This window comes from Sebastes umbrosus, chromosome 1, assembly GCF_015220745.1.
Source record: "Sebastes umbrosus isolate fSebUmb1 chromosome 1, fSebUmb1.pri, whole genome shotgun sequence".
In the NCBI taxonomy this organism is placed as follows: domain Eukaryota; kingdom Metazoa; phylum Chordata; class Actinopteri; order Perciformes; family Sebastidae; genus Sebastes; species Sebastes umbrosus.
Window position 1 is genome coordinate 41,512,465 of NC_051269.1, and position 25,165 is coordinate 41,537,629.

At 38.9% G+C, this 25,165-nt stretch overlaps 1 protein-coding gene and 1 long non-coding RNA gene across 2 annotated transcripts in view; both read right to left on the bottom strand.

The window, feature by feature from the left end:
- LOC119489963 (NACHT, LRR and PYD domains-containing protein 12-like) overlaps nucleotides 1-25,165 on the bottom strand; it is a 42,188-nt gene that overhangs the window by 9,490 nt on the left and 7,533 nt on the right. The window contains exons 3-5 of the mRNA XM_037773040.1: nucleotides 23,421-23,585; nucleotides 18,317-18,490; nucleotides 17,480-17,653 (exon numbers count right to left, since the gene is read on the bottom strand). Coding sequence (XP_037628968.1) covers nucleotides 17,480-17,653; nucleotides 18,317-18,490; nucleotides 23,421-23,585 — 513 coding nt within the window. The remainder of the gene's footprint in view (nucleotides 1-17,479; nucleotides 17,654-18,316; nucleotides 18,491-23,420; nucleotides 23,586-25,165) is intronic.
- Nucleotides 4,641-5,574, bottom strand: LOC119496533. The gene is made up of 2 exons (XR_005208737.1): nucleotides 5,302-5,574; nucleotides 4,641-4,953 (listed from the first exon to the last, which is right to left on the bottom strand). It is a non-coding gene; the product is annotated as an uncharacterized LOC119496533 (long non-coding RNA).

The following is a 25,165-nucleotide window of genomic DNA, read 5'->3' on the forward strand; positions in this document are numbered from 1 at the left end:
TGAGATGATTCTGCTGGACAGCTCTTCATCACTGACTCTCCTCCTGAAGTACTCATCCTTCTGGGCGTCAGTGAAGCCTCGTACTTCTGTTACCCTGTCAACACATGCAGGAGGGATCTGATTGGCTGCTGCAGGTCGGGAAGTTATCCAGACGAGAGCTGAGGGAAGCAGATTCCCCTGGATGAGGTTTGTTAACAGCACGTTGATTGATGACTTCTGGGTGACATCAGACACAACCTCGTTGTTCTTGAAATCCAGTGAAAGTCTGCTTTCATCCAGGCCGTCAAAGATGAACAGAACTTTACAGTCAGCGAGCTTCTCTGCTGTGACCTTCTGTAATGTTCGATGGAAATCATGGAGCAGCATGAGAAGACTGTACTGCTCATCTCTGATCAAGTTCAGCTCCCTGAACGAAAGCAGAACCACCAGATTGACATCTTGGTTCTCCAAGCCCTCTGCCCAGTCCAGAGTGAACTTCTGCACTGAGAAGGTTTTTCCAACGCCAGCAACGCCGTTCGTCAGAACGACTCTGATGTGTCTCTGTTGGTCAGGTAAGGCTTTAAAGATGTCGTGGCACTTGATTGGAGCGTCATGGAGGGTGTTCTTCTTGGAAGCTGTCTCAAGCTGCCTCACCTCATGTTGGGTATTAACCTCTTCACTCTGTCCCTCTGTGATGTAGAGCTCAGTGTAGATCCTGTTGAGGAGGGTTCCACTTCCTGTTTCATCAGTTCCTTCAGTCACACATTCACATCTCCTCCTCAGACTGATCTTATGTTCATCTACAGCCTCCTGCAGACCTCTATCTGCTGAAAGAGAGAGACAAAGTTTAAGACAAAACACAGAAACTTATTATTTCCAATGCCATTATAAAAATAATCAATATAACAACATATAAAGAAGTAAAGGTTATAAAGTCATCATCTCTTCTTGAAGTCAAAACTAACGTCAAAGTGATTTTTATATTTATTTTCAATAGTTTTTCAACAAGTCGCTCTGCAGGACAAGATGTTTGTAAGTTAGAGAAGGAGACTGTAGCAGGAACGCTAATGTTGTTCAAAGTCTGTGGCTCCTGTTCAGTTTAATTCAATTCAATTCATTTTTATACAGCGTCAAATCATAACAGAAGTTATCTAAAGACGCTTTTCATATAGAGCAGGTCTAGACCGTACTCTATAATTTAGAGACCCAACAAAAGCATGAGCATGTATTGTTATGCGACAATGGCAAGAAAAAACTCCCCTTTCATCAGTGTGACTGTCTGTCTGTGATAGAACAGTGATGTTGTTGCTTTACACAGAGTTTAATAGTTCTCCATCTTCATCTATGCAGATGGAAAACAAACAGCATTCTGATTGGTTGATGCAAAGACGGAGTGCTATCATAAAAACAAACTATAAAAATATAAATTTAGTCCTTCCAGTTCAGATTTTCTCTCAAAGGAGAACAAAGTCCAAGTGATGCAGAGCAGATATGTATGGTGGAGCAGATCTTAAATGGTTACCACAACAATAGTCAGTGTATTAAAACAAAAAAGTCCTGTTTTCAGACATGAAGACATCAGCAGACCGATCTACAGGCTTACTTTGTACAGTGCTGGTCTGACTGGCTGTCTGAGGTCCAGGTCTGGTTCTGGATCTGGACATCAGCTCCTCCACAGAAGCAGGACTCCTCTTCTTCTCTCTGTGGAGACATTACTTTATTAATAAAATCATTTGTTGATTGTTGTTGAAGAATATCAAGATTTAGTTGATAATGTCTAGAAGCTCAGATGGTCACAAGCAGGGTCTGAAATTGGCCATTCGCCACTTGGCAGGCAGGGAAAGCGCTAGTGATTGGACCAGAGAACCGTAATTGTCCGCTTTCTTGGCATCTCATGCCTCCGTGACTATCGATTCCTCTTATTGATGCTCTCCCACAGTTACGCTGCACAATGACACATATGCACGCTGTATCATATTTCAGTTTGTTTGGGACTGGAGCCACGGCGGAGAGAAAAAAAACACTCAACAGCGTGGCGCTACTAAACCTGAGGGGACGCACCGTATTTATACCTGATAATGCAACACTGTGAACAACACATCTGTGTTTAAATCAGCAGGAAGAGAGTTAGTAATGTTACCTGTTAGCAGTCGGTGGGCAGCACAGTCCTGACTGATTAAATAACGGAGCTACTAACGTTAACGGAGGTGCCATTGAGTTATTATTATGAGGTGTTCACAGTCTGCTCAGCAAAATGAATATTGGGTGAAGGTAAATTACAACATTATCATGATGTGTTCAAATGTAATCTCGTAAAATTAAGTTTTTGGTGAGAAACTTGAATAAATCCAGTTGTTTGAAGGAGATGTTTTCACGGTAATATAAAATAGATATTAGAGAGAGAATTATAACCTGTTTAACTTCATAACACTAGCTCTAAGCAGCTTACTAAGATTTTTTATATCTTGATTTAAATATCCACTATAGATGACAATTACAAAGTACAGTACAGTACTGTGTACAGTACCCTCCCTGCCCCGAATAATAGGGCTCTCCTGGACATCACGGTGTATTCAAACACTGTAATTTACCATGTTTATAATGTTTATTATGTAAAATATATCGAACATTGAATGACCTCAGATCTAAAATGTTATTCCTTCATTTAGCGCACAGATTTCAAAAGTGGCAGATACAATTTCTGAGTGGTAGACAAAAATAAATACTTGTCTGCCACAGTGGCAGGAAGGGAAGAGAGATCATTTCAGACCCTGGTCACAGAGAAGAGTTAAAGTGTTGTTACTGAATTCAGCATTCAGTCTGTAATGAAAATGTTCCTTTATTTTAAATCTCCTGCTTTAATAAACAAGAATTAGCTGCTTTTCCTATCTGACTGTCTTATTAAACATTTAGTGATCTGCCTCAAGTTTGTTTATTAAAGGGGAACAACGGCCATTATTAAAACACTGATATTATTCTATTCTAACAAGGAACACCAGAGCACCCGTGTTACATGATGTGTGTCTTAGACTGCTGGTCTACCTCAATATTTAGATCACTTCTAACCTCAGTTTAAACCTAACTAACTCAAACTAAACTGCCCAAAGTGACTGTGAATCAGTAAAGGACATAATCATCTCTCTTTAATGGAGGACATTTACAGTGAAGTAGCTGCAGAAACTGATGAGTTTGTATTAAAGGGGAACAACGGACAGTAATTTGACTTCCCAGAACACGGGAGTATACGTACAACCCCACTTCAAAGAAGCTGTCAGAACAGCTGATTTTAGGAGAAGTCAAACCAACACAGTATGTTGAGGACAAATATGAGGAAATGAATTACACATTTGAAGCACATTCTTTCAGATTTTGAATAGTTGTAAATCTTTACAGCGACTTCAACGTTCAGGCAGAAATATGAATATTTTCATGAAGTGTAAATTGTGAAATGGAGGTTCTCAGGTGTTTTGTTACAGAAATACAAGCAGTACTTTGTGGCTATAAAACCCAGACTAAGATCCATCTTAGTTTGAAACAGTATCTGCACTAATAGTTCTGCATCAGGAATAGAAATCTTTTAACAGAACATTTAGTCTTCATCCTCAATGCATCATCATCCACCAGGTCAGCGCACAGTAAAAACAGTCTCTTACTTTGACTCTGAGGGTCCAGGTTCATTACTGAAGAATATACGAAGACCCATGGACCGGTCACTCTTCATAGACAGACAGCTGGGTACTGGAGACTCTGCTCTCCGTCTGGACTGAACTCTGCAAACACCGAGATGATTTTATTCAGATCACATGAATCCTTGATAAATTCTCTGATGACAAAAACATTTCAGTATCTCTAAACACACAAACTACTGCTACTGTCAATAATGTGGTTTAAAGTTTGTATTAGTCCTCTTAGATTACAGCTTTTCTGGGTGACTGACAGCTGTCACAGATACAAAGAGGAAGAATGCACAAATTAATTCTTTTTGTGTCACGAAAAGTGTGTTCAACTTCAGTTAGAAAATACATTTTAGTAGAAATTTTAAAACAGTAACACAAAATCAACAGAAAACAGTATTGGTAGAGGAAAGTGAAAATGAGTCCTATAAATGAGTTAGTAGCAGCTCTCTTACTTTGACTCTGAGGGTCCAGGTTCATTACTGAAGAGTGGAGGATCATCTTTAGACCGATCACTCTTCATAGACAGACAGACAGAGACTGGAGACTCTGCTCCGTCCTCCTCTTCCTCCACACAATCACTCATCTTCTGATCTGAAGTCAGTCTGAGAGGTAAAAACAGGAACACTGACCGAAAACATGAAGAGGAAATAAGTTAGTGCAAGTCACAGGCACGACTGAACAGGAAGTAACACACCTTCTCTCTCAAACACACACACACACACACACACACACACACACACACAGTATACAGCACTATAAAATCCCCCAGCACTCCACCAGAGGGCTGTACGACTAAAAACAACACAGTTTAAACTGACAGATGCAGGAAGGACAGCTGGATTTATGCTGTGGGTGTTTACCGCTTAGAATTATGTTTTTATATTTATGTTTTAACTTCCTCTTGAGTCCGTTTCACACCGCCGGAGAAAGAAGGCTGAAATACTCATAGACGCCACTTTACTTGATAAAGGACATAATGAAGTATAATACTCTCAACCTTTACACTGATACAAATTATTTATATCTAGACAACTTCATCTGACTTTTGAGTGTTCCGTTAAATTAATAAATCTGTTAATTTAATCATTCACACATCGGGAGTTTTTTCTTTCACCAGCTGTTCTTCCTGCATTTGGCAGCTTCAGCTGAGTTACTGTTAGTCTGGATTAAGTGTTTAACTTCTTCATATTTGTCTGATATAGTTTACTCTTCCTTTGTAAAATGTGTCTCTGCCTGTCTGTCTATTGAGGAAAACAGTGAACGCGCATCTATCTGAATTAATAACACCTGGCTCAACCTAGTCTCTCCTCCTCAGCCTGGCTCAACCTAGTCTCTCCTCCTCAGCCTGGCTCAACCTAGTCGCTCCTCCTCAGCCTGGCTCAACCTAGTCGCTCCTCTTCAGTCTGGCTCAACCTAGTCGCTCCTCCTCAGCCTGGCTCAACCTAGTCGCTCCTCTTCAGTCTGGCTCAACCTAGTCGCTCCTCCTCAGCCTGGCTCAACCTAGTCGCTCCTCTTCAGTCTGGCTCAACCTAGTCGCTCCTCCTCAGCCTGGCTCAACCTAGTCGCTCCTCTTCAGTCTGGCTCAACCTAGTCGCTCCTCTTCAGCCTGGCTCAACCTAGTTGCTCCTCCTCAGCCTGGCTCAACCTAGTCGCTCCTCCTCAGCCTCGCTTGGCCTTTGTGAAACCAATTAAGCCAGGATGAACTGACTAGACTATGTCAAGCCTCGCTTTCTCTCTTATTTGGAAATCTTTATTCTGCTTTTGTGAAACAGGCCCCTGTTTAGCGTGATCTCGGTTGTTTACAGCCCACACCAGGAACGTCAGCAGCGCGTGTTGGCTGCGTTACCTGTTGTTTTTTATTTCGGCGTTCGTGTTAACAGGTTAGAGCAGACACACAGCCTGTCTCAGCTGCGTCTCTTCTTGATATTCGAGGTCTCGCCTATTTTTGACGCGAGCCGCGCGTCTCACAGCAACAACAGAGTGAAGGTGATCTATTCACTGTATATTAACATCATATCAGCTACATTACTACAGTTTACATGTCTATCTGTAGAAAGTTAAGACTTATTTATAAATCAACACTTCCTGCTTTCATTTCAAAATAAAAGCCATCAAGCATTTTTTTGCTATGGACAGAATTCCTTCATTAACACGAGGCTTTTATTCTGAAATATGTGCAGGACAGTGTTCTAGAACATGCAGTGATTTGGAGAGCTCCACGAATGAATAAAGTACAGAGTTTTAATGTGGATTATTACTATTATTTACAAATTACCACACGTTTCTTTACCTTTCTCTGTCTAAAATAAATATAGATGATATTTATAATGAAGTTAAATGGTCATTAAAAGGCAAACTCTATGTAGAAAGAAAGGGCTGACAGCAGCAGACTGGTGTGAACTACCGACGCATTAATCACACAGCCACCACGCCACGCAGCCACCACGTGCTCCTGAGGCCTCTACTGTGAAGCAGTATCTGGCGTTAGCGAGGTCACTTCAGGGGTTTTCTGTCCTACGAAGGTGGTTCACTTCTTACCGGGGTAGATCTCCATGGTAACTGATGCTGAACAGCTAACATGCTCCGGAGCAGGTTATGTTCCAGATGAGAGATCAACTCGTATAAAAGCAACTCCTACTGACCAATCAGAGAGCAGTGAAACAGCACAGTTTAAACTGACAGATGCAGGAAGGACAGCTGGATTTATGCTGTGGGTGTTTACCGCTTAGAATTATGTTTTTATATTTATTTTTTAACTTCCTCTTGAGTCAGTTTCAAACCGCCTGACAGACGGGACGCAGCTGAAAGAAGGTTGAAATAGTCATACACGCCATAAAGTTATTACTGGGCATGATTAGGTGTAATCCAGTCATCCGTTATACATTAAAAAGCTATTTATATCTAGATGACTATATCTGACTTTTGAGTGTTCCATTAAATTAATAAGTCTGTTAATTTACACATTCACACATCAGCTGTTTTTTGACGCGTGCAGCGCGTCTCACAGCAACAACAGACAGTGAAGTCGATCTATTGACTGCATATTAACATCATATCAGCAATATTACTACAGTTTCAATGTCTCTATCTGTAGAAAATGTTATGGGGATGAAAACAAGTAAAGACTTATTTATAAATCAACACTTCCTGCTTTCATTTCAAAATAAAAGCTCTCAAGCGTTTTTTTCTGTGGACAGAATTCCTTCATTTGTTAACACAAGGCTTTTATTCTGAAATATGTGCCAGAGAGTGTTCTAGAACATGAATTTATATATTACAGAGTTTTAATTGTGGATTATTGCTATTATTTACAAATTACCACACGTTTCTTTACCTTTCTCTGTCTAAAATAAATATAGATGATATTTATAATGAAGTTAAAGGGCCATTAAAAGGCAAACTCTATGTAGAAAGAAAGAGCTGACAGCAGCAGCTGCAGACAGGCAGCAGGTGTGAGTCACACATGCTGTGTCTCATTTCCCGTTTTTTTCGCATCCTCGTCTCCTCGCTCCTCCGTCTGTGACCCGGAAATCGATCTCAGCGCTCCATCTTGAAGGACGTCCCAATTTCTAAAATGCATCTCGAGGATCGAGGATCGAGGAGGCTTGCCGGAAGAGCCATAAGCGAAGATACACCAGTGTTTCCTCCACGGAAGTCTTTTACCGACCGACACGCCCCCTTATTGGATATAATTTATTGATTGGACGCTGCGCTGATCGGACTGATCTGATAACTTTACCTCTCAACATCACTGAGTTTCATACCGGAGTGAAGACAGATCACAGATTAAACGTTTTATATTTTAGTTGTCTTCTGATTCACCATCTAGTTATAATCTGTGTTAACTGTAGGTGTGAACAACAGACGGACCATGTTGATGGTGAAGTGTTCCAGCAGCAGAAGGACCTGCAGTATCTCTACTTCACACTGCAGCTGAAGGAGTCTGACACTGAAAGAGCTTTATAACACCTGACAACAAACGGACCTCAAACAACTTTCTTCATTTATTAGAAAGAGTTTTCTTTTGATGATTTGTTATTTCACTCATTAACTTTTATTAAGGATCCAGTTAAAATCAGAGAGAGAAGGAGGGTCTGTCTTTTACACCTTTTACATCATTTATCCTCATTTCCATTCAGACACATGAGGCAGATAAATCCTGAGCGTCGGGTTTGATATGAGTTACATCATTTACATTTTCCCTGAAACATTTAGGCTTAATACATAACTTCTACTATCAGAATATCAATAACTACTGACACTAATAATGAATAAATAATATAAAGATATTGTGCCAGTAGAGGTTCCTGGTCCTCTAAGCAGGACTCAGTCCACAGTAGAGATTCCTGGTCCTCTAAGCAGGACTCAGTCCACAGTAGAAATACAGACTGCAGCTGTTATTCATGTGCAGGTGTTTGTTAAACAGGTAACAGGCTACAGAGAGAAAACACTGCTGCTCTGATAACTCTGTTTCTTTATTAGTATTAGATCAATTCAGACATAAACAGCTGTTAAAGCCGACCGACAGCTGATCCAGATGTGATCAGCTGCTGCTGTCATCAGAAACAGACGTTGCTTCAGGTGACACTTCAGAGGAAACAACGTCTCATGTCTCTAAAATCATATTTCGTCTCTCCGAGTCTCTTCCTGGCCAAGTTGATCCACAGATTCTAACCAGTAGAACATTTCTTAGAGAAGTTAAAGAGTGACAAATAGATGTAAATTGTTCCTTCTGTGAATCACATCCTGAAATTTGCTCTCATTTATTCTGGTCCTATAAATTTACATGTGAATTGTGGAAAGATGTCAATAATTTTATACTTGTCTCATTTTCTCAGATTTTGCACTGTACTATAGAAATATTATATCTGGTTGCTATGGTTACAGTGACAAAGACAGTAATGCATTTTTTCTTATTAATTTAATTTGAATTCTGGTGAAGTTCCACATTCACAAGTGTAAATTTACCCCAAAAAAAGCCTAATTTCTTTGTATTTATGAAAGAAATGGAATTATATCTGTTAACAATTTCTTCCTCACAAAACAAAAAAGCAATGAAAACAATGAATGTATGAAATATCTTTAAAGTTTTTAAGTGAAATTATTGTCATACTCTCGCTGGGTCTGTTTTATTATTATCTACTTATTTATTTATTTTTGATTGTGTGTTTTTTTTTATTTTATGTTGGTTTTGTTTCATTTCTGTTGTCCTTTTATGTTTGGCACAGCTCTTTATTTATGTTTTCGCTATGCTTCTTCTGTATGTAAATGTGTTTAATGTTTTCTGCTGTTACCATGGATACTGTCATTTTGAAATAATAAAAAAATGTCTCTTCCTCGCCTCCTCCGCTCGCATCTCCCGTGGGCAGGACTAAGACGTGAGGAGAGGAGTCGAGGAGAGGAATCGAGGAGAGGAATCGAGCCGTATAAAATCTTAAATGGGAGAGTCCCACAGCCAGACAGACGCCACGCGTTCCTGACGCTCCTTGTCAGAAGCCTTGTGAAGCCAGATAAGGAGAAGATACTCTGAACTGGCTTCATAGTACAGACCTCTGGTCACTTCTCTTTTAATCTCTGCTTGTTTTCTTAGTTTACAGCTTTAATGAGGATTATTCATCCAGTCATAACTTTGTGTTCACAGAAGAATCAAACTGTTGAGATCATTCTAACATTTCTCTCCTCTACAGTCCTCAGGGAGGAAACTGACTCAGACACTTTGACAGTAAAGTAATAAAAACACTCACCTTGCTTCAGTCTTCAGTCTTCAGCCCTCTGCTCTGCTCTGCTCTGCTCTGCTCTGCTCTGCTCTGCTCTGCTCTGCTCTGCTCTGCTCTGCTCTGCTCTGCTCTGCTCTGCTCTGTCGCCTCAAAATGGAGTCTGTGTTTATTAAACTGCGCACTTACTTTACTTTACTTTCAGTTTCATGGTTTCCTTCCTCTGTTCAGTCTGGATCACACCGTTAGTGTGCCTCCTCCTCTCTCCATTTCCAGGAAATCAGCTGAGTTTATCTGTGACTGTGTGTGTGTGTGTTCACAGCAGATAGCAGGTCAGCAGTAGATGTCACATAGAGGTGATGGACATTAGTGATGTCCAGCTGAAGCTTCATGAAGCTTTCCAGCAAATTGGTTCAGAAAAGGGTTCATTTCATTCCTCGAGGCTTCATGTGCACGAAACCACCTGGTGGCCAAAGAGTGTAAAACAGCAGATATGATCTGAACCATGTGATAAGATAAGATATTCCTTTATTAGTCCTGCAGTGGGAACATGTGCAGCAGCAAAGGGGATAGTGCAAAAAACAAGATGCATGATGATTTATTATTATAAATTCAACAGTATATAAAGTCATTAAAATGAACTCCACCTTTACCAGCTGCAATATTAAAGTGATGAACACATGAATGCATAATAATACTAATGCAATATTATAATATAGATTAATCTGCATAATAAGTTTTACTTTTGGGTACTTTCAGTACATGTTGATGTGAATACTTTTGCACATTTTGAATGCCTGACTTGCAACAGAGAATTTCTACACTGTAGTATTAGTACTTTTAAGATAAGATAAGATATCTTGCAAAAAAAAACAAGATGCATCAGCTAACACAGTAAAAAAACAAGATGCATCAGCTAACACAGTAAAAAAAAAGATGCATCAGCTAACACAGTAAAAAAACAAGATGCATCAGCTAACACAGTAAAAAAAAAGATGCATCAGCTAACACAGTAAAAAAAAACAAGATGCATCAGCTAACAGTAAAAAAACAAGATGCATCAGCTAACACAGTAAAAAAACAAGATGCATCAGCTAACACAGTAAAAAAAACAAGATGCATCAGCTAACACAGTAAAAAAAAAAGATGCATCAGCTAACAGTAAAAAAACAAGATGCATCAGCTAACACAGTAAAAAACAAGATGCATCAGCTAACACAGTAAAAAAACAAGATGCATCAGCTAACAGTAAAAAAACAAGATGCATCAGCTAACACAGTAAAAAAACAAGATGCATCAGCTAACAGTAAAAAAAAAAGATGCATCAGCTAACAGTAAAAAAACAAGATGCATCAGCTAACACAGTAAAAAAACAAGATGCATCAGCTAACAGTAAAAAAACAAGATGCATCAGCTAACACAGTAAAAAAAAAAGATGCATCAGCTAACAGTAAAAAACAAGATGCATCAGCTAACACAGTAAAAAAACAAGATGCATCAGCTAACAGTAAAAAAACAAGATGCATCAGCTAACACAGTAAAAAAACAAGATGCATCAGCTAACACAGTAAAAAAACAAGATGCATCAGCTAACAGTAAAAAAACAAGATGCATCAGCTAACACAGTAAAAAAACAAGATGCATCAGCTAACACAGTAAAAAAAAAAGATGCATCAGCTAACAGTAAAAAAACAAGATGCATCAGCTAACACAGTAAAAAAACAAGATGCATCAGCTAACACAGTAAAAAAACAAGATGCATCAGCTAACAGTAAAAAAACAAGATGCATCAGCTAACACAGTAAAAAAACAAGATGCATCAGCTAACACAGTAAAAAAACAAGATGCATCAGCTAACAGTAAAAAAACAAGATGCATCAGCTAACACAGTAAAAAAACAAGATGCATCAGCTAACAGTAAAAAAACAAGATGCATCAGCTAACACAGTAAAAAAACAAGATGCATCAGCTAACACAGTAAAAAAACAAGATGCATCAGCTAACAGTAAAAAAACAAGATGCATCAGCTAACACAGTAAAAAAACAAGATGCATCAGCTAACAGTAAAAAAACAAGATGCATCAGCTAACACAGTAAAAAAACAAGATGCATCAGCTAACAGTAAAAAAACAAGATGCATCAGCTAACACAGTAAAAAAACAAGATGCATCAGCTAACACAGTAAAAAAACAAGATGCATCAGCTAACAGTAAAAAAACAAGATGCATCAGCTAACACAGTAAAAAAACAAGATGCATCAGCTAACACAGTAAAAAAAAAAGATGCATCAGCTAACAGTAAAAAAACAAGATGCATCAGCTAACACAGTAAAAAAACAAGATGCATCAGCTAACACAGTAAAAAAACAAGATGCATCAGCTAACAGTAAAAAAACAAGATGCATCAGCTAACACAGTAAAAAACAAGATGCATCAGCTAACACAGTAAAAAAACAAGATGCATCAGCTAACACAGTAAAAAAACAAGATGCATCAGCTAACACAGTAAAAAAACAAGATGCATCAGCTAACAGTAAAAAAACAAGATGCATCAGCTAACACAGTAAAAAAACAAGATGCATCAGCTAACACAGTAAAAAAACAAGATGCATCAGCTAACACAGTAAAAAAACAAGATGCATCAGCTAACAGTAAAAAAACAAGATGCATCAGCTAACACAGTAAAAAAACAAGATGCATCAGCTAACACAGTAAAAAAACAAGATGCATCAGCTAACAGTAAAAAAACAAGATGCATCAGCTAACACAGTAAAAAAACAAGATGCATCAGCTAACACAGTAAAAAAAAAAGATGCATCAGCTAACAGTAAAAAAACAAGATGCATCAGCTAACACAGTAAAAAAACAAGATGCATCAGCTAACACAGTAAAAAAACAAGATGCATCAGCTAACAGTAAAAAAACAAGATGCATCAGCTAACACAGTAAAAAAAAAGATGCATCAGCTAACACAGTAAAAAAACAAGATGCATCAGCTAACAGTAAAAAAACAAGATGCATCAGCTAACACAGTAAAAAAACAAGATGCATCAGCTAACACAGTAAAAAAACAAGATGCATCAGCTAACACAGTAAAAAAGAGCTAAACAAAGTGTAACAGAATATGAACCATTTAAATAGAAGGAAGTATAAATATAGGAGCAGTATATACAGTATTGACAATAAACAGACTATTAACAAAATTGCACAAGTCCATCCATCCATCCATCTTCAACCGCTTATCCGGGATCGGGTCGCGGGGGCAACAGCTCCAGCAGGGGACCCCAAACTTCCCTCACCTTATGCTTCGCCACATTAACCAGCTCTGACTGGGGGATCCCGAGGCGTTCCCAGGCCAGAGTAGAGATATAATCTCTCCACCTAGTCCTGGGTCTTCCCCGTGGCCTCCTCCCAGCTGGTCGTGCCTGGAACACCTCCCAAGGGAGGCGCCCAGGAGGCATCCGTGCTAGATGCACGAACCACCTCAACTGGCTCCTTTCGACGCAATTGCACAAGTGTAAAATGATATTGCACAGTGAGAATGAATGAATGAATGAATGAAATTAAATTCCACTTGAAAATATCAGGTTATTGTCAGTTTTCGGTGTGTAAGTGTAAGTGGTCTACTGGGAGTACAGATCTGTGATATACTGTATTTAGAGCCAGTAAAGGCTGTTGGGAATGACTATAAACAATGACAATATATATATTACCATGTATCTATATAATATATATTATAATGTCTATTTTCTAGTGAGTATATTATGAGTATATAACATACATGTATAATAAACTGTAATTGTTTTGTGAGTAATGCATCTTATGTGTGTAACCAATCCTTTGGTCAATAATTGTATTGTAGTGTAATATAATATAATAATGGATATAAATCAGAAATAAACACAAATTAATCAATTAAAATAAATAATGAGTGTATAAGGGTTTAGAACATTATGATAGAAGTCTATGATGGTCATCCCCATGCTCTATTATGTCTCATAAGTTGCTCTATTATGTCTCATAAGTTGTTTCCAGAGTGTTTGTTGTGTTGGAGGACAGAAAGCGTAGCTTAGTGTTCATCGTCTAGAAGATGTTCAATGTCATGGCTGAATATTTAGATGATAGATGATGAGTGTGGAGGAGCTCTTTGAGGTCGATGGCCGCCTGTATTTATTAGAGCCAGAGTATACGGAGGCTCAGACAGCCTGCAATAATAGAATACAAGTAGACGTAGAAATGGAAATACTCAAGGAAAGTGCAAGTGTTTTTTGTTTTTTAACTCCAGAAAGTTCAGCAATAAGATTTTATTAGTCCCACAGTGGGGACATCTGCAGTGTTCAGCAGTAAAGGGGATAGTGCAAAAAACAAGAAGCATCAGCTAACACAGTAAAAAAAACAAAAACATTATCTAACTGTGTAAACAGCTAATGTTATGGGAGTTTCTTAACATACTAAGGTTATCTTAAATGCCCTGCAAGTAGCCTCCAGTCAAAATGAGAAAAAAAAAAACATTTCTTGGCCTCATGTGGCCACTATAAAACAACATTTAAAACCTCTAAATAACGGGAGTCTCCCATGAAAATCAAGAGGATTGGCAAGAATGAATAATATATGATTATATGTTGCTTTTCCCAAAAGTGTTTCATCTGGGAAACTTCTCTCTAAAGGACATTGTTTATGTTGTTTATGTTCTCGTCATGGACAATAACTAAGAGGACTTTCCGGTGAATAACATTCTCATTCTTGGAAAATTTTATTTGCACAAATCCAAGTATATGAAAGTGAAACCTGGTTTAATGTGTTTCATTCTGAGTTTCTTTCTTACATAAAAGCCCTTAAAGTCATGAAAAACAAAAATGCATTGAAACGTCTTAGTATAATAGAAGAATATGAATTACAGGTATAGCCCTTAATTTAATTTATTATTATTTTCATGTATAATTTTACATATTTCATTTGTTCTTGTTCTGTATGCACCTTGTCCCTTTACTCTAATGCAATGATCTATGAGCCATGTTGGTTGTACATTTGGATTTGTTTAATAAAAAAAAAAAAAAAGTATGATTATATGTCGTTACTTCTCACTCCTGTTCAATCAGCTGACTTCCTTCCCTCTTTTGGCTGCACCACAGAGGGTCAGCCCTACAAACACTAAAGCTGTCACTGACTGATGAAGTTACAGGATTGGTCGGCCGTCTGTTGGAGTTTCCTCATTGGTCGTTGCTCTTTCAAAATGAAAAGGCGGAGAACAGCTCTGTGTTGACGTTTTCCGGGGAGCGAGCCACACGTCTCTACTGCCTTAAGAACCCAAAATAATAATAATAATAATAACAATAAACGGATCAAAATGATGCTGAAATAACAACATAATGATGCTGGTTAGTAAAAAGTCTGAATTCATGTTTTGTCAGGTCTGTCCGCAACACAACAAGCAAACAACCTTTAAAATACTTGTTTTCTGAACGGAGTTCTGATCGATCAATACCAGGGAATGCTAACATTCGAGCTGCTCCATTGACACTCAACATAACATCTAGGCATAAATACCACATAACATTATAGACATGACCACTGACAATTTGTGTAACAATTTAGCCACAAATTCACATACTGACCACATACGGTCCAGACATATACTGGGTTTTGACCGAGTCTTCTTTATTTACAGATTTACGGGCTGAACAAGGTGATGACAGAGTTGGAGCAGCATCAGTTTGAGGCCTTTTGTAAACAGATGCAGTCACAAGGAGAATGAGGAGTCCTGCTTTCCTCTCTCATCTGGACCAGGACCCGTCTGCCACCCTGCAGAAACACCATGTGTACGCACACTATTACCGACATACAATCACACACGTACACTGATGTCCAAAAAGACAATCGTTGCTCTTGATGTTTTACTGACTCTGTAACCTGAACATGCCAGAGAGTATTGTTATAATAAAGTGAAAGTAGGTCAAATGTGTCCAAACAGGAATAACTATAAGACAAATAATAAGACACATCAGGTCAAAGACATTTCCTTTGCTTTATATCAAACTTTGTTACATTTATTTAAAGGGACTGTTTGTAACTTTCAGAAATGTCTTGTTAACAGGGACACCTGCGGCCGTTAAGTCAACGAAAGTTTTTTTATTTTAACCCCTCACTTTCTTCTCTGTGTCTCAAATGTAAAACCGAAATAGGTACCTTAACCCATTGCCTTTGGTCGTGTCATAAATTACAGAAGTACTGGTCTGAAATAGTATGTCAAATAGAAAAGATATTTGATAAGGATTTAGAAATGTATCCAATGTCTTTGATTTTAGGAATCCCAAGTACAAATATAATTACTGCAGCCAACAAAAGGTTATATAACATTCTTACATTTGCTGCTAGAAAAAATATACAGGAAAATGCAAGACTAGGTGGTTAACATACAGATCGTCAAACAATGTGCAAGTATCGGACAATATGACGTGCAAAATCCAAACTACCAAAACATACAGAACTGGACTTACAATAAGCTCCAGCTACCAAAAACACACAAAACGAATATACGGTCTGGATCTTATTTTCCTTTTCTTACAGAGAGCTAACTTATTGTCTTCTCTCTCTACAGCAAGCAGCGGAAAGAAAACACACCACGCAGCGCAGCTGCCACCTAGAGTTCATTACACCAAGCATTTGCCAACTGCTGCAAAATGTTGAAAACAAATGACTCAAGCAAAACAAAGTGGCTAAGCCTGGTCTATCTGTGTCTGATTAGGCAGTGAAATAGAAAACCCATAAATCAATTTAACGTTTTTCTTCCAAACTAAAATTCAAGTGAGCTTGTAAAATTATACTACATGTCACATTATGATAGTTATGATTATGATGATAATGTTGATGAAGATTTTGGGTGGGTTACACAAGCACTTTGTAACTATGTTTAGAAAGTTTGTGAAAGGACAGAGAGGAACATGATTTTTTTCAGGTTACCTGTTTCATGTACTACTGTCACGATATAGCGACCTTAGTATAAAAATATATATTTTTTTTTTATCATATTTGCTCCAATCTCGCCTACTTCAGCTTTAACCTCCACTGTTATTTAGAAATATGCGGAAATAAACAGCAAAACTCCATCGTTCCACAGAGTGGAGCTGCGACACAAAGCAAAGCAGAAAGATCTATTTAAATGTGTTAATCTACAGTTATGTTGCCATAAACTGAACTATTCTGCAGAGGCATGTTGGGTTCAGAATATATGAATGAATAAAAAAAAGACAAAATAAGATGCAGGTCCAGGTGGTGAACCTCTGTGGATCATCAGGACACGGCTGATCCTCTCAACACATCCACTCTTCTGATCACTCACTCTGACAGAGATCACGTCTTCCATCTGATGAGAGAAGAAGAGAACAGAAGTCATGAATCAGTGTTTACAGAGACTCCCTTCATCAGCTGTCAGTCACTGATGCAGCACACAGTTCATTTATAAAACTATCATTGGCAAAATCAACCTCCATCTCTCCACTCACTACTCAATATCTCCAACAGGAACCCCAACTTATGTTCTAGCAAATTCATAAGTATGGTCGTTCCTAAAGTCTGCACCTCCTCTGGTCGTCACTCATTCCAGTTTGCTGCTCCTAGTGACTGGAACGAGTTAATAAAGACACTAAAACTCCACACCCTCATCCCGTTACCCTTCTTTAATAGCTCTTTGGGCAGACCACATCATGGTTACTAAATGTAACCATGGTTCTATGAAATAAGAGCCAGTGATCTGAGGCTTCAGTCAGAATGATCTCAGAGCTGTGACAGAGATGAACTGATCAATGAGAGAACAAAGACTTTCTGATCAGGTTTGATGGTACGACAGTTTGATGGATGAGGACCACTGTCTCTATACATGATGTGATGCTGTCAGCTGTAATCCAGCTTTATTTCCTGGAGATATGAACACAACAACAACATCTTCTTCACATCAACTCTAACACATGATCACAACAAGCTTCTGGCTGATCTGATTGGCTGACTGTTCTCTCTCTCTGTGTCACCGTTCTCCTCTCACAGCTTACCTGAGGAAACACATCACAACAATACTGCTGAAACCAGCATGGACCGACTCCGACCCTCTACTGACCTCACAGTCTCCAGTCTACATTGTGGACTCTCCACAAGATCAGACAGCAGCTTCACTCCTGAATCCTGCAGCTCGTTGAGGCTCAGATCCAGCTCTCTCAGGTGGGAGGGGTTGGACTTCAGAGCTGAGGCCAGAGAAGCACAGCTGATCTCTGACAGCCTGCAGCGCTTCAATCTGAATAAAGAATAAATGATGAAGATAAAAATCACTTTATAATCCAATCAGATGTGTTCAGGTTTTAAATGTGTAGCTCAACATCACTATGTCCTAATCAATGATCTTTTCCCTAAAATGAGTAGAGTGACTTTGTCATTGTGTTATTGTGGATCATCATAATGTCAGCCTTCTACAGACATCATCCAAATGTCACCACAACATTCATACACCTGATCATGTCAACACATCAATAACATGCTGTTAATCTCTGTGTTCATCTATGTGTGTGTGCTGAAGGATCAATACCAATGATCAGACATTATTTGTGGAATACATTGAAACAATCAGAAACCAGAGAAATATTTCTACTTCATGAAGTAAACTTGATCAATGTAAAAATAAATGTTAGTTCAGAGGATCTTCTGTATCCAGATGTGACCATTTACCAACAATGATAAACATTCATTTACTTTAACAACTAACAGTGGACATTTTCTACACTTTCTTTAAGAAACAAGTCTTTTGTGACTGCAGACTAAATTTAGTTCAAGAAACATGAAAATATGAAGAAAAGGACATTAACAACTTTATGGATGTAAGTTATGTTTGTACATAAATCAGGTTCAATTGTTAATTAAAGATATAAGATCTATAATAGTAACAGAGAGTCAGTGAACTGACCTCAGAGTCTCCAGTCTACAGTGTGGACTCTCCAGAAAACCAGACAGCAGCTTCACTCCTGAATCCTGCAGCTTGTTGTTACTCAGATCCAGCTCTCTCAGATGGGAGGGGTTGGACTTCAGAGCTGAGGCCAGAGAAGCACAGCTGATCTCTGACAAACTGCAGTCACTCAATCTGAATAAAGAATAAATGATGTAAGTTTAGAAGACAACGTTCCTGCTTGAAATCATTCAATGTTTAATAATGTGTTCAGAGCTGAAGAAGGTTTAGAACGTAGAAGTTTAGAAAATGTAAACTCCAAACACCTGAAGCCAACAGGATGCAGGTTAAAAACTGTAAAATACAAAAAGTGAAACAGAGCTCTCATTAATATTAATGACAACGTGCTGCTAATTCAATAAAGACGTAGTGACTTCACCTCTTAAACTCTGACAGATCCATCTATACAAACTCATGTTGAGCAGCCAAACACAAATAAGAACCACAGAAACTGATTCAAGATTCAACTCAAGATCTCAAAGTTTCTAAAGATGTCAAATATGTCAGGATCGATTTTGTTGAAATGTGAACAAAAGATATATATGATAAGACTTCTACAATATACTGTATATGTTTTAGGAATAGTGGAGTCATAAAATCAAAGCGTCTTCAGTTTAAACTATTCAGTCAGTATAAGCATCATATAGATTCATGTTTTTTTTCTTGGAAAAAACAAATACTGAATATATTTGTTATTGTCTGATAGCTGAAATAGAGATTATTTATTTATTCTTCATACTTGTGTATTTTTTATTATCATTTCTTGTAAAAAAAAAAGAAACATGATAAAAGTCAAGAGTTGTGATATATTAAGGTTTTAAATGTGTAGCTCATAGGGGTTTGACGAAATATCATGTCACGAAATATAGTGATATAAAAACGTGACGATATGCATTGTCGAGATGAAAAACTGATATACTGATATTAGGGCATCATGGGTACATCTAGTCATACAAGCACTGATCTGCAGTCTCTCGTCTTTTTCAGTGCTTTGTTTGACCAGACGAGGGCGCTCTGAGTTCAGACCAGCAGGTGAAGCACCGCCCCCCACCGTCGGCTTGCTTTTTTTTATTACAGAAATAAAACCTATTTAGTTCATTTTTGTGGAATATTATCAATAGATAGTCGGACGACGGCAGTTCAATCTGACAGTGAACGCATTGTAAGGAGCCAGCTCAGAGCGGCAGGTGTCATATTTCACACACACGTTGACCAGAGAGAGTTGACAGACCGAGAGATGGCGGAGGATTTGGTGTCGAAGCGAAAAGCAAGCGCGCCTATTTGGCAATATTTCAGATTTAAAGCCGATGATATAAGGGAACCATAACGTTAATGAGGTAACGTTAATCGGCGCGAGGAGGACGAGCGGTCACAGTCGGTGGGTGCGGTGCCAAGTAGACCACTGCGGCCCCGCAGCAAAAGCTGGACCGGAGAGGTCAGACACACCGCCAGCCACCCGACGGTAAACATCAAAGTAAGAAAGCTACACATGTTGACCGTCATCTTTTCCTGTAAAATGTCCGGTTTAATCAGTAACAACGGTGATATCACAAGTTTATTAACCGGTGGGAGTATTTCCTCACCGTCACATCTCTAGAGCTGGTGTGGTTAGAGCACCGTCACATCTCTAGTGCTGGTGTGGTTAGTGCACCGTCACATCTCTAGTGCTGGTGTGGTTAGAGCACCGTCACATCTCTAGTTCTGGTGTGGTTAGAGCACCGTCACATCTCTAGTGCTGGTGTGGTTAGTGCACCGTCACATCTCTAGTGCTGGTGTGGTTAGAGCATCGTCACATCCCTAGTGCTGGTGTGGTTAGAGCACCGTCACATCCCTAGTGCTGGTGTGGTTAGTGCACCGTCATATCCCTAGTGCTGGTGTGGTTAGAGCATCGTCACATCCCTAGTGCTGGTGTGGTTAGAGCACCGTCACATCTCTAGTGCTGGTGTGGTTAGTGCACCGTCACATCTCTAGTGCTGGTGTGGTTAGAGCATCGTCACATCCCTAGTGCTGGTGTGGTTAGAGCACCGTCACATCCCTAGTGCTGGTGTGGTTAGAGCACCGTCACATCCCTAGTGCTGGTGTGGTTAGTGCACCGTCACATCCCTAGTGCTGGTGTGGTTAGAGCATCGTCACATCCCTAGTGCTGGTGTGGTTAGTGTACCGTCACATCCCTAGTGCTGGTGTGGTTAGTGCACCGCCACATCCTCAGTGCTGGTCTGGTTAGTGCACCGTCACATCTCTAGTGCCGGTGTGGTTAGTGCACCGTCACATCCCTAGTGCTGGTGTGGTTAGTGCATTTGTAGCTGATTTGCAGCCAGGTATTAATGGAGGAGTCGGACAAAATTAGCATAGAAGTTGTGTGATGTTTTTTATTTTGTGTCTTTTAAATAAAAAAATACTTTTTCAGTATTATATTTTCATCATTCAAGTTTTGTTAAAATTATTGTTATAATGTCGTATCGAGATCGTGAACCCAATATTGTGCATCGTATCGTATCGTGAGCTGAGTGAATCGTCACACCCCTAGTAGCTCAACATTGCTCTACCGCAGTCAATGGACTAAACCACTGACGAAGAAAATGTCCTTTAGCATTAAGGTACTCAGTGTGGATCAGTATAATATCAGCCTTATGTCTGCAGTTTAGTGTCACCACGACTTTCACATCATATTAATCTCAGAACAGAAGTAAAAAATGGTGTCTGACCTCAGAGTGTCCAGTCTACAGTGTGGACTCTCCAGAAAACCACACAGGAGCTTCACTCCTGAATCCTTCAGGTTGTTCCCTCTCAGATCCAGCTCTCTCAGATGGGAGGGGTTGGACTTCAGAGCTGAGGCCAGAGAAGCACAGCTGATCTCTGACAACCTGCAGCGCCTCAATCTGAATAAAGAATAAATGATGAAGATAAAAATCACTTTTTAATCAAATCAGATGTGTTCAGGTTTTAAATGTGTAGCTCAACATCAATATGTCCTAATCAATGATCTTTTCCCTAAAATGAGTAGAGTGACTTTGTCATTGTGTTATTGTGGATCATCATAATGTCAGCCTTCTAAAGACATCATCCAGATGTCAAAACAACTTTTTCCATGGTCTAGTGTTAAAAAATTTAACAAAAAACACAATAAATCGCAAAATCGAATCACAATACTTAAAAATCACAATACATACACTTCTAGGGACTTTTACTTTGGAAAATATCTAAATTAATCCAGTAAAAACGTTTGATTTTCAGCATGTATGTAGTCAGAGATGTCCTGAAGTCAAATATATCAGTCATTGGCAGGAATTATTTATTACATTTTTTCCAGCAACCCAAAAATCAAAGAATAAAGACATTTCCTTCACAGATTAGTGGTATTTCCTTTTTAATTTATAAGGGACATGTAATGTTTTATACTTCTGGTGAATATAATCCTATCAGTCTTATTTTCATAGATGTATTTAGTATATAAAGTTCCCTTTGTTAACACCTTATTTTGAAAACCGGACGTAGACCCACGTGTCTACTTCCTGTAACTTCTCCAAGGTGGTCTCTAGCTCTCCCATCAGCTCCGTTCTCTTTATACATCCATGGTCAGCTCCATCGGGGCCGTTTGAATGCATTTAACATAAATGTCAGTATCTGGGTGCTCTACAGTCGTAGCGTCGGCCCATTTGACCACGGAGACGAGAGCGACGGCCGGCTCGACCGCAACGTTACCGTGATACGATAACGTTTCCTGTCCGTGACAGAGTTAGCATGCAGCTTTAGCCGTGACGTCTAGCTGTGCTTTTCCTGTCAATGTGTGAAACCCAAAGTGTTTCCATCCTTTACTGGATGTGTAGTGTTTACCACGCTGGATTTAACATGTGAGGGTGCAGGTCGTATCCACGCAGACCCGCCAACGTTTAATACTTTCTCGTTTCTGTTCGCGGCGGTTTGTTTTGGTTGGAACGGATACAGAACAGATATGACGTCACATTACTCAGACTACAACAATAAAAGCAGTAACTTCCTTCTACCTCCACATACACTCAGATGGAGCAAATATTATATCGATTCTGGTATTCAAAACTCTATTTCAAAATCATTAAATAAAAATTGCGATACATATCGTGATATGGCATCAGTGTCATCTTTTCCTGGTTTTAAAGGCTACATTACATTAAAGTGATGTAATTCCCTGAACTTACCAGACTGTTCTAGCTGTTCTATTATTTGTCATTTACAGTTACTCATTATATCCACATTACTGATGATTATTTATCAAAAACCTCATTGTGTAAATATTTTGTGGAACCACCAATAGTCAATCCTACAATATTGTCGCACCATCGATATCGATATCGAAGTATTTGGTAAAACATATTGTGATATTTGATTTTCTCCTAGTCACCCAGCCCTTATAGATATAACTCAGACTGCTGACGCCTCCGATTAGCTTAAGATCAACGTTACAGGTCATTTTACACAGAACCAGACTGTGGATTTAGTCCTCATCTCGTAACACTCAACATCAATAACTCTTTGAATGTACATATGAACATGTGAGTATTGTATTGAGATGGACTTGAAAAAAATTTGAACCTGCAAAGATGTTTCTGATGCAGAATATTTATTTGGTTTTTGCTTCAAATAATAAGCCAATGCTGACATGAAAACAGAGCACAGTTAGATCTGCTGTCAAAAAGAACGTGGGAATAACTTAGAACCATAGAAACCTCTAATTAGATGGTGTCGTTCATTATCATCACTTATGTGCCTTTTAAGTTGGTGCAATACGTGTTTGTTGAAGAGTGCTGCACCTTTAGACATGTTCAAATAGAGCGCTACAGGAATGAGTCCTAAAACCCAGAAATGAGTCAGCATTTTAGCACTTCCTGTTCCCTCGTCTGGAAGTCAATGGGTTTTTTGAATGGGTTTTTAGTTAGATGCCTGAAATAAGGTCTGTGTTTAAAGGTCCAGTGTGTAGGATCTGGCAGTATATAGCGGTGAGGTGAGGAGATTACAATCAACTGAAGCCTCTCCTGTGTGCGTAGAGAGTGTGTGTACAAACTACATAAGCTACAGTCAGTGAACTGACCTCAGAGTCTCCAGTCTACAGTTTGGACTCTCCAATCCGGCAGACAGCTTCACACCTGAATCCTGCAGGTCACTCAGGTCCAGCTCTCTCAGATGGGAGGGGTTGGACTTCAAAGCTGAGGCCACAACTTCACAGTGAGTAGCTGAGAGTCCACAGTCAGAAAGTCTGTCATGACACAAAAATGACAAAATATGTTATTATGAAAGAGGACAGTTTATATTTACTTCATGCATTTGATGACTAAACAGTTTGATATATACTTCTCTGATTAACATTTGCTCCTCACATCAGTGGTTCAGCTGATCTTATCTCACTGGTTGACATGAAACAATAATTCTCATCACTCTCTCTCAAACCTGCAGACTTTTAATCTTTGTTTTTCTTTAATCTTGCAGATGAAGAGAGAGAAAATGTAGTTACATTGAGGCTTCCCTAATGTCCAGTCTGTCAGTGTGATCTGATCCCAGGTCTGTCTCCACAAAGTTAGCATGAGGCCTTCTTGATTAGAAAAGCATTTTTAAAACTCAGTGAATAAGTAATAATAACACAGTTGATAAAGTTGACCTCTAGCTACCTGCTGCTGTCAGGTTCACGTCCATAAATGGGAACATTCAGTGACTGCTGCCAAACGGTAGAGAAATTAAACAAATTGCGTAATAATATTAGACCTGTACATAATTAAACATTCATATAATTATATATTTGATGACTGCATGGTGTTTTGTCATTAACACTCTTTTCTGAGCATCAAACATATTCAGCTCACAAACACAATTAATGAACCAATAAGGTTGCATTATTTTCAACATAATGTCATCAGAAAGATGTTATCAGTGTATCAGCATTAAAAACATAACATTGATCTTTGGTGTGTATAAGATCTCTTAAAAAGTCTGAATTCTACCATTCTGTTGTTATATATTCATCAGACCGCTGTTATTGGTGGAAGCTGTGTATTTCCAGTTACTACTCTTCTCTACAGCAACAAGAGAGAGAAACACCAGAGTTTCCTTCTGTGAGTAACAGAATAAAAGGAAAGACTTAAAAACAAGATTATGATGTTATGTTGGTTTATAAACAAGAAGAGGTTTGTTTACTAGAAAGTTCAAGTATTTTTTGGAGTGACGAGACGAGACGAGACGAGACGAGACGAGACGAGACGAGACGAGACGAGACATGATAGAGCTGGTCTCAAAGAAAACTAAAACTGCGGCAACATGGAAACAGTTTGGATTTGAAGAAAACGAAAGAGATGGGCCGAATAACACACAAGGTAAGGTTTAATGTGGTCAAGGCCTATTGAAAGCAAACCCCAGCACCAGGGCTCTGATCCCACCCGGACCGCCCCGACTCCCCGCCGGATCAGCAAACGTTCTGTTGCTGCCGTTACACCGGTTAGACCCAGCGCTCCACCAGCCAGCTGATCTTTTGTTTTTTTCATTTGTTTTACCAGGTTCACATGTCGTCTCCATCACCCCAAAGATAGAAAAGAAAAAACTGTAAAATGTAACAATTATTAGAAATAAATAGAACAAGTGTTCATTAACTTGACAGCTAGAAACAAAACCTACTGAAACATTTTGTAACTCAACATTTGAAACAGCTCAAGAACATCTGTGACAAAATACAACTGACTCATTTATGTAATAAACATGTGGAACACATAGGAATAATTTTATAGTGTGTATATTTGAAGAACTAAACTACTAATCTACACTGATCTATAAAGTTAATCACATCTGGAC